General features: G+C 42.5%; 1 protein-coding gene across 1 annotated transcript in view; it reads right to left on the bottom strand.

The window, feature by feature from the left end:
• LOC111067632 (protein lap4) overlaps positions 1–14428 on the bottom strand; it is a 71434-nt gene that overhangs the window by 53422 nt on the left and 3584 nt on the right. Inside the window, 1 exon segment of the mRNA XM_041593567.1 lies at positions 9028–9145. Coding sequence (XP_041449501.1) covers positions 9028–9145 — 118 coding nt within the window.

The raw sequence follows: 14428 nt of genomic DNA, 5'->3' as shown, positions 1-14428 counted from the left end.
GGGAGGGGGGAGAACTGGGGCAACATTTTTGGGAAACCCATTAAGAGAAACGGGAAATGATGGGAAATTAGAGGAAATGCTTTCGACCAAGCGGCACCCAACTGGGCAGGAAAACCGGAGGGAAATTCGTAATCAATTTATGCAATTATGCAACACAGTGGCGCACAGAGGCACTGAGGCGGCAATCTTCAAAGAGACATCAAATTTATTTAATCATTTGTATCATATATTATCACGGACTGTAAAAAGAGAAAGAACGATCCGAAAATAGCATCCGAAATGGGTAAAAATCGGGAACAATGTGGCAGATTTTTTATAGCGCTTATAAATTTCCCCAAAAATAAAAAGACCAGAGAAAGCCACACACAACACACAACGATCGAAATGAGGGAAACAGACGGAAGAAAAGTCTGATGGATGGGGAAAGAGCAGAAGCAGAAGAAAAACAAGAAGCAGCGCAAAAAACACAACCAGAATAAAGGATCAGAATGAATATTCCGATCTATTCTAATGGCGGGGAAATATCAAAAATAAGTTTTATGGATTACAATTTTTAGTATTATTTTCTGATATAATTTAAGTATTTTTTAAATTTTCCTGATGTACTTGCTTATTTCCTAACGAAATTCAAATTAAACCAACTATTTTAAATAATATCCCACAGTTATGAATCCCGTACAACTCGTTCTCTGTTTCGTGTCATTCGAACGAAGGTCTCCATTCGTTTAGGGAAAATTCCTATAGCGATCGGAACCCCCCTATATATACGGCTGTTACATATATTCCCACGAATACAATATACCCCTTCTGTTCCTACAAATATAAGATATTAATAAACGAATGCGAAACGTCAGCAACGACAATGACGGCGACAACAACATTGTGAGTGCGAAAAAAACAAGGAACAAAATGCCGGGGAGCCGTGAGGTGGAATTTTCACATATGAAAATTCTTTTCAATGTCATTGAACGAACAAAAATTTTAAGAGCATGCCTGATGGCAATCCGTGCACTGAAAATCGGGCGAAATGAAATGATTTGTCAGTATATCAAGGCAATGGCGAGACAGAGAGACAGGCAGAAAGACAGACAGACAGGCAGACAGTGGAGGAGGAGGAGAAGGAGGAGTTGGGTGGTTTGAGGTCATCGGTGTGTGTATGTGTGTGTGTGTCTCAATCGGAAGACTGCACTTAATGAAGATGATGTCGAGATGGATGGATATGCAATGCATATTTCATTTGCCACGGCCTTTTCATTTTCTGCCTGGAATCCTGCCTTCTGCCTGTGTCTGTGCATCTGCCTCTCAATAGACAGGCAGCAGGATAGAAGGATCCTCTATACCTCGTTATGAGCTGCTGCTGCTGCTACTCCTCTTCATGGCACATTGCCATTTCGTTTATTGCATAGCATCCATCCAGCATCCAGCAGCCACCAAACTGATGAAAAGAATGGGGCAGCGAAAGCAGCAGGGGGGAGAATCCTTTGGAAAGTCCTCTCATTGTCGTCTGTCTGGGATGCAATTTTATGGCTTTAGCTGTAGCTGTGGCTGTGGCATTGTGAAAAGTGCTCCTCCAACAGAGTGCTGCTAAATCCCCAAGCGTCAACACTGGGAAAATGGCTTTCCGTCACAGAACGGGTGCCGCTGCAGGCGCGCTGCTGTCTTTTGTGGTAAGAGCTGCTGCTGCACTGAGCCCGAGCGCAGAAAGCGGGGGGATAAGTGATAAGTGAAGTGACTCTTATTTGTGGCAAGATTATCGTTTGGTTGCAGTGGAGCAACAGGTGCCACTCAAACGTTGTGACGAGCATCTGTTTAGCAAAAGATTTTTAATTGATTTGAAAGCTTATTCCCCTTTCCTGGAATTAAAATCTCATTAGGCAACCCTCTTTCAGATACATTCGCCGAGCTACACAGCTGCTATTGACATTTTGAAACCTCTGTCATGGCAAAGTCCTTCGTTTCCTTCCTGCATGACATAATCAATTTTCCTACGATTTGTTTTTACTTAACCACGACCTTTGGACATCTGTGCCACATTTAGCGGGTGGTTTGTTGCGTCGCGTTGCCTATCAGAGATACGAGTACGCGCCGTACAACCACAAAAACAGGTTCAGGCCACTAAATAAGTATTAGCTAACCAGAAGAGCTGTTTTACCAGCCGTTTTTCAACAGCTCATGCACTCAAACACTGCGTTTCATGATTACAAATGCAGCTGAAAGCTGCAAGCCATAAAATGATGTGTGCAAATGTGTTTTTGATTTCCATGGCATCGTTTGGCTTTCCATTTGGATGATGATTTAGCAAAAAAAAAAACTTTTTCTATTTTTTTCTATTTTATAATTAGAAATTTAAACAAATTGTTATGTATAAATGATTTTAGAAGCATTATCGACACCCTAAAAGGGTTTCTCTTGAGAAGATTATCTGAAATCCATGATTATCTCACGCAAAAGTCTACCTTCTTCCATGGCATCTAGTTTGGATGGTTTTGTCTTGCATTTTTGTCTAAAATTCGTTTTCTTAATGAGGCAAAGATATGCGGCATGAATAAATCCAATGAAATTCGCTATATTTTTAAGGTTTTTTCGTACAAAGAAATTAACATCCATAGGTACATACATTGTGCCACATACAAATTCTATTTTAATTTGTATTTGTATTTGCCTTAAATAAGTTTGTTATTTTTTGGAACGAGTAAAACATTGTTTTCTTTTGGCAATTGAATCATTTTTCTGCTTGCTGCTTGATGTTTGCTGTTACCATGTCGAAACGAAGGCGGAGGAGGTGGAATCAATGGCTGGCAACATTTGATTTGTTGTTTTTACAGTAGAAGTAGAAACCGATGGATGCCTCGTGCTGCCTGCCTGCCTGCCTGGCTGCCTCCGAGTAGTTTTTAATTGCCTGCCCCTTTTGATGGGGGAAGGAGTGACGTCAATCGGTTTGCCAGAGCTAGAGATCGGAGGCAGATCATAGGCATGGATTCAGTGATTCAATGATTTCCACCAATTTTAGCTGATGCTTTTCTGACATTTTGATTTAGTTTTTGTTTAATTCGATTAATTATACAATTCTTTTTCTGTCTTTCCATCTGTCTGTCCAGCTGTCTGTCTGTCCATCTGTCTGTCTGTTTGTTTGTTTGTTTAGATAGTACATTGAAATGTTCCCATCAATTGGACTTTGGCTCTTGATTCTTTTTGCTGGCCAATTTCTGATTCTTACAAAGTCATGGACACTAATGGACTCCAACGCCACGACAAAAGCTTTGGGCTTTGATTTTCTAGCCTTTGTTCTCGTTGATTCCTTTGCCCCAGAGTTCTTCTTCGTTTTTTAGGGCTTAAATTTTCATTGTACTTATGGTTTGTTTGTGTGTTTGCTGCTGCTGCACTTGGGGGCACAAAATGCCAGCAAAATGAGCACACCACTTGAATGAAGGCGCCGCCGCGAGGAGCAGACGAGCACCGCACCGCAGCGCACTTTAACTTTGACCCAGTTGACGCCTCAATTGCAACACAACAACACAGCAGCGGTAGCAGCAGCGGCAGCGGCAGCAGTAGCAGTAGCAATAAACAACCATCAACTGAGGCCCAAGAGGCAGGCAACCATTTGAAGCATCAAGAAACATTATAGTTGTAAATGTATGACACACATTTTTGTGCTGAAGGGAAGAGAAGATGTGTCGCCTAAGGGCATGACTTTCAAATGGCATTTAATTGAGTTTTTTTTTGGTTCTGTTGCCCCCAAGGGGCAAGGGATTGTCGCAATCAGCTTTAAATACCTATATATAGGAGGTTCTCACTCAGAGATACATAAATATATATAGTTCCCATCGTTTCTATTGCTGGGAAAGCTGATTATGGCAAATAATTACATTCCACAATCGAACACCACATCTCAACTTTCCACTCTAATAAGTCGATGGAATCAGAGACTCAGAGAGAGAGAGAGGGAGAGAGTGCTGATATTCTCTCTCTCTCTCTCTCTCTATCTCTATATCGAAATGAAATTCCAGTTGAATAAATCACAAAATTTCCACTATTGATAATATTATGGAGGATGTTGCCTCTCCCTCTGCCATCTGCTGCGCTTCACGCCTCGTCACACCGAGAATCCATTCGCTTCGAAAAACCGAATGACAAATTTCCCCCCACTGAATTTGGCAACAGTTATGCCTCCAAAACGACCAAACGCATTGCCAAGTAGCCTTAAAAAAATACATACCACGAAATATTTGTTATTTAATAAACACGGCACACACCGACTGACTTCTCCATAAACAATGAAACTGCACTCGCGAAAATATGTACTACGAGTATGTGCAGAAGCGATGGGGCGAGGCGAGTCGGGTAGGAAAAGCTGGAAATCAATGTGTCTCGACGACAAAGATGCCTCTCAGCGACAGTACTATGAGAAGTGCAAAGAAGTTATTTTGCATCCAATAAACGCGATTACCCATGGCGACAGACGAGAGAGAGAGAGAGACAGTCAAAGACGATTGCCGAGACAGAAAGGTAGAAGACGAAAGCCGAAGACGACAAACGCAGATAGACAGTTTGAAGCTATGGCCGAAGGCGATCCCCGAGGGCAGGCAAAAGTTAAAGCCGAAGACAACCAAAAAGCGAAGCCACAGGGTAAAGACAGAAGCGGAAAAGTCGTGTAAAAGGCTTGTTCTATTTTTAGATTTTTTATTTGCTCCACGCTCGCACTCTCTTTTAGCAGTTCTTCCTAAAGGTTTTTTGTAGATATATTCTACAAGGTTTTTTGAAATAATCACAGAATTTTCACTACGAGTACCAGATTTTCTAGTGTAAGTATAGAATGATGTAGTCGGTATCCTTGAGAGTGCATTGAGAGATTTCTTGATTTTTGGTATGTATTTCTTGGTAGGCGTATCTTTCAAATGGAAAAGTATTCCCAGTGTTTTGTATAGTCTTCGAAATCTAACCAAATTAATCATACCCAAACCTTTCTCTAAAAGGGTATCAAATAATACACATGAAATGCAGGAAAAACTACATATTTGAATGTATATGAACATATGTATGCATATATATAATGAAAATAGAAAACGCAATACGCAAATAAACAAACAATTAGCAGCAGTCTGCGAAAAAATAAAATACTTTACACAGCAGCAGCAACAGCGGCAGCAGTGCAGCAGGCAGCAGCGACAGTCGACAGCAGCGCCCTTTTGGCTCTTGGGGTTTTGTAAGCGGGTCAAAAATTGTCATAATGATTTACGTGCACAACTCGCGAGTCGACGACAACGACAAACAATGACACCTGTACAGGGGCACACACAGTGGGGGTCAAACGAATAGCACAAGCACACACACAAAAGGGGGAACAATTTTTCAGCATTGGACGTGGAATGACAATTCGTGCGATAGAAGACAGGACAGTGTGCAAATACTTGATTCAATCAGGGAAATATTTCTTGTATTCGAATTGTATTCCGTGTCAAAGTCGTGTCAACAAAAACTAAAAGACGATGCATAAAACGGAAAAAGAGTTTTCACATACAAATTCCCCATAACCGAAAGGACACAGCAGCTCAAAAGGGATTTCTTTTATATGCAACACAATTATGCTTTTTGTTCAGAAAAATGTTCAGAAGGTGCCCCAATACAAGGATAACATTTTAAGATCACATTTTAAAACCTTTAAGCAATTGTATAAAAAATCTGAATAAACTTTTGTAGCCAATCACAAAAAGGCAAATTGGTTTCTGGCAAAGGTCTGTAATATTATTCCGGCAGTTATCGCTGCTATTACTTTGAACACAGCTGTGCAAACACAACACAGTGCTGTATATAAGTATATGTAAACACACCCACACCCACAGTCGACAAGGAGCGATAGGGGAATTTCATGTTTTTATTAAAATTGTTTTTTGTAGCCACAGTCGCGCGTTGCGCTGTGACAATGCGGCTCCCAGCTGCTGCTGCTTGTTGCAACAAATTCTATTGTCAAGTGCAGCACCACCACGAGCGCACGGACTTGGCTGTGTGGCATGGCCAGCTATTGTTGTGGCAACAGCAGTGTCAGAGTGGCAACGTGGCTCGGAGTGGCAAAAGCAGCTAAAATACAAATCGAGACGGCTAATTTGAGGCGAAAATAGAATCTACAGAGTGTGCGCTGGGAATCGCAATGAACAAATAAATGTGGCAATGAAAGAAACGAAAGAAAGGTGTGCCACAAAGCGACGCAGAGAGAGGGAGGGGGAAGCATGCCACACACCTGTGCGGCAGCAAAACGAGTTCTGTTCCCCGAAAGCGGCCAACAAAATGCGATTCAATAAAATATGCACTTGAGCGGCGGCGTGTGGCAGCAATTGAATGTGAAAGGTTTTCCCAGAGAAGGCCCCCTGTACCTCCCCTCTCCACTCTCCACCCACACCCAGACACGTACTTATCTACAGGGGAAAAAAAGGAAAGATCTTTTAATATTTGCTGATCGACTTATCCGCTCTTTTGCCGGCCATTAATCACACAGATACGAGCCAGCAGGCGGATAATCGCAAAACTTTTTTACGTGGGCGGCAGCGGCAGTGGCGGCAGCGGCGACTCCTTTCACCTTCTGGGATGCAGGAAAATCGAGCTCAGATTTCCACAGACATTCACTTGGCCTGCTGTTGTCGGGCGGTGTGTGTGGTGGAGTGGGGTGGGGTGTGTGTTACTGGTCATTTTGTGGGTCATGTGTACAAGCCATAAACTGCATAATCAGCGCGGTGCAACACGATGCCGCATGCCGCGTCGCGGGGCCAAAGTCGTCATACTTCAAATGCAGTGCAATGCTCGATCCAATTTGGGTAATGAGTGCACTCATGAGTGCACTCAATGAGTTTGGTCGGGGCTGGTAATGCAATATTTGGTCAAAACGAAACCTTTTTTATACCTACCCGGCATTTGGGTTGTGATATCAGAAACGGAAATCGGAAGGGAAGCCCCGGCGAGGCGACCTCATACACTCAGAGAAAGGAAGGAAGGACAGGAAGCGGTTCTCTCTCACAGTGTAGCTTAGCAGCCACAGGCCACAGCTTAGGAATGGTTTTCTCCGATGATAGCTCTCATATAGTGAGATTTGTACTCTAAAGTAAGCGTTTCTGTTAAACTGTTTTTCTATTCCTCTTTCCTAGTGTGGCTTAGCAGCCATAAGAGTCCAGCGTATCCTTACTCTTTCCGCTTGTTTATCTATAGATGGCTCTCTCTTTCTCCCAGTGAGTATCTGAGTAAGTAGAATCTCAACTCAAACGTTCCTTCCTTTTTTTTTCTGTTAGTGTAGTCCAAGAGTTCCATTCGATAGGAAAGCATTGTGAATGAACGAACGATGATTCGTACGATATCCGCTGTTGCTGTTGCTAGGGTTACCATGGCAGTAGGAGTTGGAGTGGGGGGCGGCTACCGTGTTTCCCCTTGCAGTTTCATTTATTTATTTATTTATTTTCTCATTTATTTTTCCATACAAAACGGAAGGTAGGGAAGGGGAGGTTGGTTGGTAGAGCGGCGCTGCACTTGACTCCAATTACTGTTTACTGTTTACGGATTTACGCTTGCTTAAGCACAAAATCCATACGGTATGAAAAAGAATCGTATCTCTGCAATTCCCCAACTGAATATAGCTGCATCTGTATCTGTGTGGGGGGTGTGTATATGTATCTGCATCTGTATCTGTATCTGTGCGTGTGCATTGGAATATGACACAAATTAAAAAAAGTTATCAAACTCCGCCGGATGCTTCTTCCTTGGCCATAAAGCAGACCTGAAAAGAGCAGCGCCCGACGGATGTTCGGGGTGTCGGCAGAGAGCCTCGTTCTGGTCCCTCAATATGCAATTGTTCTGGCCTTTTAAGTTCAGTTGAAAGTTCGGCGAATATCTTTGTGGAGCTGAGAAATGTTGAGAGAAAAATTCATTCACAGGGAAATTCTGTAGAAAGCTGCTACAGTATAGAAATATATGCGCATTTCACTACCAGTACTTTTCACAACCGTAGTTACATTACTCAACGCATTCCATACATTTTGGACCCATTAAAATACCATTTTTAAATGCCAATCAAATCCTTTTCCAATCAAAGTCAACAATTAAACGTATCTCTGGGAAAACTAAATCTGATTGATTAAACAGCTCGATTTATTTTGAAATCCACTCAATAGATACGTTTAATGCAACAATTAAAGGTGAAAACTAGTTGGCTATGCAGGCTATGTATGCAATTAAGTTCAATTAAAGATTCAAAATTAAAAGACAAAAAAAAAAAACAGGAAGGAAATCCGAGTATGTATCTGTTGCCATTTCACACACATTTTATCCCGTATCTAACTCAATAATAATAATCATAAATAATAAAAAATAATTTCATTCGACACACAATTCACGTATTTTGTGATTTAATTTGATAAAAAAAATTGAAGTTTTAATTGAATTAGTCGTTCAATTGATATTGATTTCTGTCTGAACATACTGTACTGTTCACATGCCAGATATTTCAATCACTATAAATCTCACTGGAAGAGAGCTGGCGGTGGCAAGAGAGAAAGTAAGAGAGAGAACGAGAGAGTGAATTTTACAAATTCTCTGAGTATTTGTAATTATTTCTGACAGAAAAAGGCACAATGATGTTCCAAAAATCGAATCACTCAATTAAACAGAAATTAAATTACTGCTAAGCCCCGCTGGGAGAGAGGCAAAAGGCGTGAGATACTTTAATAAAGAGTGAAAATCTCCTGTTGTGTCCTCCTCCCTGCAACTTTCCTATCGATGGTACAGATACAGAACCATCAACTGCCGCACGATGCATGCCACAGTCCATCCGTTGCATGTGGCCACTCAATTTGTATAACAAAAACCACATATTTCTGCTGTGCTGCTGCTGCTTCAAATGCTGTTGCCTGTCAATCAATCAATCATTAAATGATTCATCTCTAGGCAGCAGGCAAACATCCAAACAGTAATTTAGTCTGCCCCACCACTTGTTGCATGCCACAGAGGCACCAGCACAAACAACAAACATTAAACGTGTCAAACACTTACCATTGCGTGAAACATCAAGCTCGACAAGATTTTCAAAATTTTGTATATCCGGCGGCAGCCGTCCAATTTCATTGTCACTCAGCCCCAACTTTCTCAGGCGATGCAATCGAAAGAAATTCTGCAAAAGAAAACAGAAAACAGAAAACATTTAGACCTCAGAGCACGACACAAGAAAAATAAACGACAACAGAGTTACATTCAAATGTCATTCGGCAGCATTCGATTTGCCCCAGCATTTCCCTCACCATTTCACCCAAAAGAAACTGCATTGCATCTCAGTTTAGGGACTCGATTTTCGTGGTCATAAATCTCCTTCAAGAGTTTTGTCATTTGTTTTGGGAGCCGTGACCCAAACGTCGCGTCGTCCATTAGAATGGAGCCATGGATCGAATCGGTTGGAGGAGCCTCCTCCTGTGTCTGTGTCTGTGGCTGTGGCTTTGCTTTCTTTTCCTTCGGACAGACATGGTCGGTGACGGGAACAGGGAACAGGGACAGGGGGGACATGTCGCCAACAATTCATTTATGAAAACTCACGACTTTGATTCGCAAATAAATTATGTCTGTCTGTCTGTGTGTCTGTTTGGTACTTTCCAAAAGTGAAGGGAGTACCGAGACCCGAGACCCGAGAGTCCCAGACCCCCAGACTCCACTGACCTTCCTTCAGTGCAATGTGGAGTACGGACTCATCTCTTGCCCATTCCCATTTCCACTCCCACATTTTCACATTTCCACTGAGTCATAGACCTCAAGGTTAACAGCCGCAGCGGGTGGCAGGCGACAGGGCGGCAGGGCGGCAGTGCGGCGCGGTGGTCTTTGTGGCTGCCTCTTTTTATGTCCCCATTGTTGGCCCCTCAAACATTTGTGCCACCGCAAGAATAATAATGAAAATAATTCGTAGTTCTCGTAGTCATCATAAAGTTTATTAAATTCTTCTCTTCTTTTTGGAATACCCTGTTATAAGTGTAATTACAATGTAGGGGTATATCGAGTTTGCGTACAGGTGGAACCCAGATACCGATTCTGGCCAGGAGATGCCCAGAATGTGACAGGCCCTTAAATAATATTCACGGAATTATATTTAGCATTTATATTGCAGTGTGGATGTGCCTACCCCCTTATTAACATTTAGATTTTGGATGTATAGGGTATATTTTAAACCTATCTTGTATCTTTCTACAATCCGCAATGTTAAATATTTGATGCTCATTTTTGGTATATTTACTAATAAAGCTATAATTTATCTATTTACCCAAAAATCATCACAATAGCATCATAATTAAATACTTGATTTTGTTAATAAATAAATCAGGACACTGAGGAGGATTGAGAATCCATTGAGGTTGAAATATTTAGCAGGGTATAACACAGTCGTAACTGTTAAGTTTTTCCCCGCATTTGTACATGGAATGCCCCCACATGACAATGGAAATATGAGTAGTGGGGAAGTGGAAATACTACTGTCCGAACAAGCAGCAGTCTGCTGCTGCCTTTGGTGGCCGTGACTCAATGAGATTGTTGACCCACTGCCAAAGAGACTTTCAACACACAGAACACAAAACACAAACGAAATTCCACACGGAACACACAGATATCCGTCGTACTTTTTGGACTTACAAATCGAAATGGAATTCAAAAGAATGAAACTAATTCTCTCTCTTTTTGGGGCCACCACCCCGCAACGACAGAGACGTAGAGAGAGAGAAGCAACGAATGCACAGCTGGGAATTTGGAAAGACAAAAGCAGGTCTAAAGGCTTGGAGGGGGAGGGACTGGGGACTCCATTAGTGTCTCTGTGTTCTCTGGCTTTTTACCTAGCACAAATGTGCCAGATTCTATTTGGCGAACAACAAAAAAAACCTTTCAACAAATCATGCGTCAAAAAGTTGCAACTGTCAGCGAAGACAAAAGGCGACACAGAAGGCACCACCCAAAAACAGAAAACAGAAAAGAGAAAAAGAAAAGCGTACACAAAAAACGTAACTTGCATATGAAAATGGCCCAAAGCGAAATGTTTCTAAGAGAGGGGGGCAGTAAAGGGGACCGGGGCGGGGCCAATGGCCGAGAATGCAACAAAAGGGACAAAAGAAAAAAAGCAAAAGGGAAAGAATCGAAAGCAGAAGCATTTGATACTCTTTATACGAGCGTTGCAATGTCCACTCAGACGCATTTCTGTGTGATTTAATCACACAACCGAGCGGAAAAGGAGACAGGTAGAGCAAGCAACTAGAACTCATTGAGCCGTTAATTATATCAATTCCGAATATAGTCATTCATATGATATAATGCTCCAATGATGGCAATTTTCGACGGCCAACAAAGTTTTTAGCAAAATATTTTCACATTTTAAGCACTTATTTTCATAGAAAGAGTAGTTCTAACCCCCTACAGTATACTCTGTAGGATCGATAGAGGGTCCTTCTTAGGCTGCAAAAGGGTATCAAAAAATAATGTAAGACAAAAGGTGGGAGGGCGGTACAAGCCCATGGATGACAATAAAAATGAATGTGAATTGTAAAGTTTTCAGAGCCAAGTGCTGCTGGCAGGAACCACAAAAGAGAGGCACATGCTGCCACTCAGCCGTGTCACCAGCTGCTCCTCCTCCTGCCTTTCCCTTCGCTATGTGCAACCCACGCTTGCAACTTGAGTTTCAGCCTTACTTGTGAGTTGCATCTTTGCCTCTCTCTTCTCTGCTGCATGGACCATAAATTACCGGCCGGCCAACAGACACCGGCCGGCAAATGCAATGTGGCAACAAAACCTACCAGTTTTCTATGCCACACACTCACTCACACAAAGAGACAGAGAGAGACACAGAGAGAGAGAGAGACAGATAGAGACAGGCTAGAGCTTTGGGGCACACGACGACAGGCACAGGCACAGCGACAGCCACACTTTTACTATTGTATCTAGTCGGAGCAGGCGCACAGCAAGCGGCAGAAGGCACTGTTGAGTCTGGGTTGCGACACAGCAGCAGCAGCAGCAGCCGCAGTCGAGCAGAGGCTCTGGTTGCATAGCATGTTGCAGCAGCAGCCTGGAACTGAACCCAACGATAATTGAATTTTCTGCCAAATGCATTTTATAAACGAATCTTTTTGTCCATTGCGGCTTGAACAACAATTCAATCTTCTGTTTGGTTAAAACCCAATTTGTGTGCCTAATGGAATGTATCTGCTTTTAAATGAGAAACTATCTGAGAGATACATCTGCTACAGGCACAGCTGCAGCACTGAACCATGACACGACAGTCGCTTGTCGCTTTTAGCTGTTACAGTGAGGTTCTCCTCTCTTCTCTTCTGTATGTAAATGCCAATGCGCTTCGCTGGATTTGAGCAATTTTTTAAATGTTCCTTTTTTTTGTTTGTTTGTATCTTTGTATCTGCAAGTGTAATCCACACAACCAATGTATCTGTGTCTGTATATGTATCTCTCTCTGTCTCTGTCTCTGTTTTTTGGGGTTGTGTGTGCATGTTGCAAACGACTAGGCGAACAGCAAACAGAAGCCCCAGACAGGCACAAATACACACACACACACGCACACACTCGCCTTGTGGCCTGTGGAAAACGAGTTCTAGATACATTTGGACGACAACGCATCTGAAGCGTATAACCAGCTGAGAAGCTAGAACCAGAGACTGACACGATACGAGTGGGCAACAATTATGTGTGGCCAGAGATGGCGGCAGAGAGCTTCCATGGAGCCATGAAGCCACGTTTAGTATTTCACGCCGCACTGAATTTTCAGATACACAACAGCAACAGCAGCAGTGGCAGCAGCAGTGGCAGCCTTGTCAGCAATTGCAACACCACTTGTAGATACACAGAAAATATACAAATGCTCGTATGTGTGTGTGTGTGTTGCAAATCCATGCAGATGGAGGATGGGAGCTGGGAGCTTCACTCTGGTGGCGCATCATCCACACACAGTCTGTGGGCATCTGTGCGCCTATTCCAATCTGTACATCTTCATTTTTCTATTCAACGCACACACCAGTAACGGGGCACCCAACAGATACAGTATCTGCAGCACCAGCATCTGTATCTGTAACTGTAGCTGTGTACTTTTGTGTGTGGTTGTTAACAAACTTTCTTTATGGCCACAGCTGCTGGCGCACAATTTACTATCTTTCAAATGCAATCCCATTAAGTTTAGTATCTTTCAGATGCAAATAAAGAAATTGCAACGCAATTGCCATAAATCTGAGTTATATCTTCGGTGGGGAATCAGTTCAACAGTAAAAACTAAAGCTCCACCACAGATGCACTCCTCTCTCTGCCTCTCTCTCTCTCCATCTCTCTCTTTTCAGCTGTATCTGAGTGTGTTTTGTGCTTAAACAAAAGCTAAACAGAGTATCAGATACGAATGCCATTGAGAACAATTAAGTGAGGAGAACATTTAGAGACGGTGGGTAACCGGTTTTAAGCTGCGCTAAAGATAGATCTATCTATGGGTTGAGAAGAGGGAACAGAGGTAGAGGAAAAGTCTAGATTCTGTGTGTGACGAATGGAAAAACTAAAAACAAACACGAAATAAAAACACATTCCACAGGTGGAAGTACAGTTCGTAGGGGAAAAAAAACCAATTGTGATTCAAATTAAAACTATACACAAAAGTATCTATGGAATTTACTATGGCCAATGTATCTACTACGATTACGTAGTTTCTTTTATTAGTAAACTATAGAAAAGGATCAATTTAAGCAAATAAAACTACGATTTGTTCATTAATTTTCCTTTGGTGAATAGTTTGAAAAATGTTCTCTACTATATAGCTGCTGCTGCCGTTTTTTTTTTGATTCAATTGGGTTTTGCCGTACTCGAACGCCGAATGCCGATTACTGCCAAAAAATGATGTCATTGCCGCGCTGCCCTGCCTGCTGCTTATTTTCTGGGGCACTCTTTTCTGTGTGTGTGTGTGTGTCTGTGTGCTCGAAAAAATGTAGAAAGGGAGGGATGGAAGGGGGTGCAGCACCTGTGCTGCGACGGCTTCAAGTTTCGTAAGCCAAGAGGCAGACAATCAGGCAAGGGACCCGGCAATGGATGTGGATGGGGGCAATGCCAGGGCGATAAGGTGGCGATTACCTGGTATCTTATCTTTGAGCCGTGACTAATTGGCCCAAATGAATGGAGGTGGGCCAACCCAACCAGTCAGTCTTTCGGTTCAGTTGGGACATGGGGGGACACTCTTTCTCCCTCTCCCTCTTTCGCTCTCCTTGTCTTTGTCTGCCACAAATTCTGTTTGTTCTTGGGGTAGGTTCCGCCCCGTCAAAGAAATGCCATTTCCCACTTCAATTTTCCTCTGCCACAATTGTGTTAACCGAAATGAATGGACTCTAGATTGAAGTAGATTGAAGCCAGAGCAGTTGGGAACGTTTTCCTCTATCGATGCCCCACTATTTATTGT

Source organism: Drosophila obscura, unplaced genomic scaffold, assembly GCF_018151105.1.
Source record: "Drosophila obscura isolate BZ-5 IFL unplaced genomic scaffold, ASM1815110v1 contig_192, whole genome shotgun sequence".
Classification (NCBI taxonomy): domain Eukaryota; kingdom Metazoa; phylum Arthropoda; class Insecta; order Diptera; family Drosophilidae; genus Drosophila; species Drosophila obscura.
The sequence above is the reverse complement of the archived record's forward strand: the minus strand, read 5'-3'. Positions and strand labels throughout refer to the sequence as shown.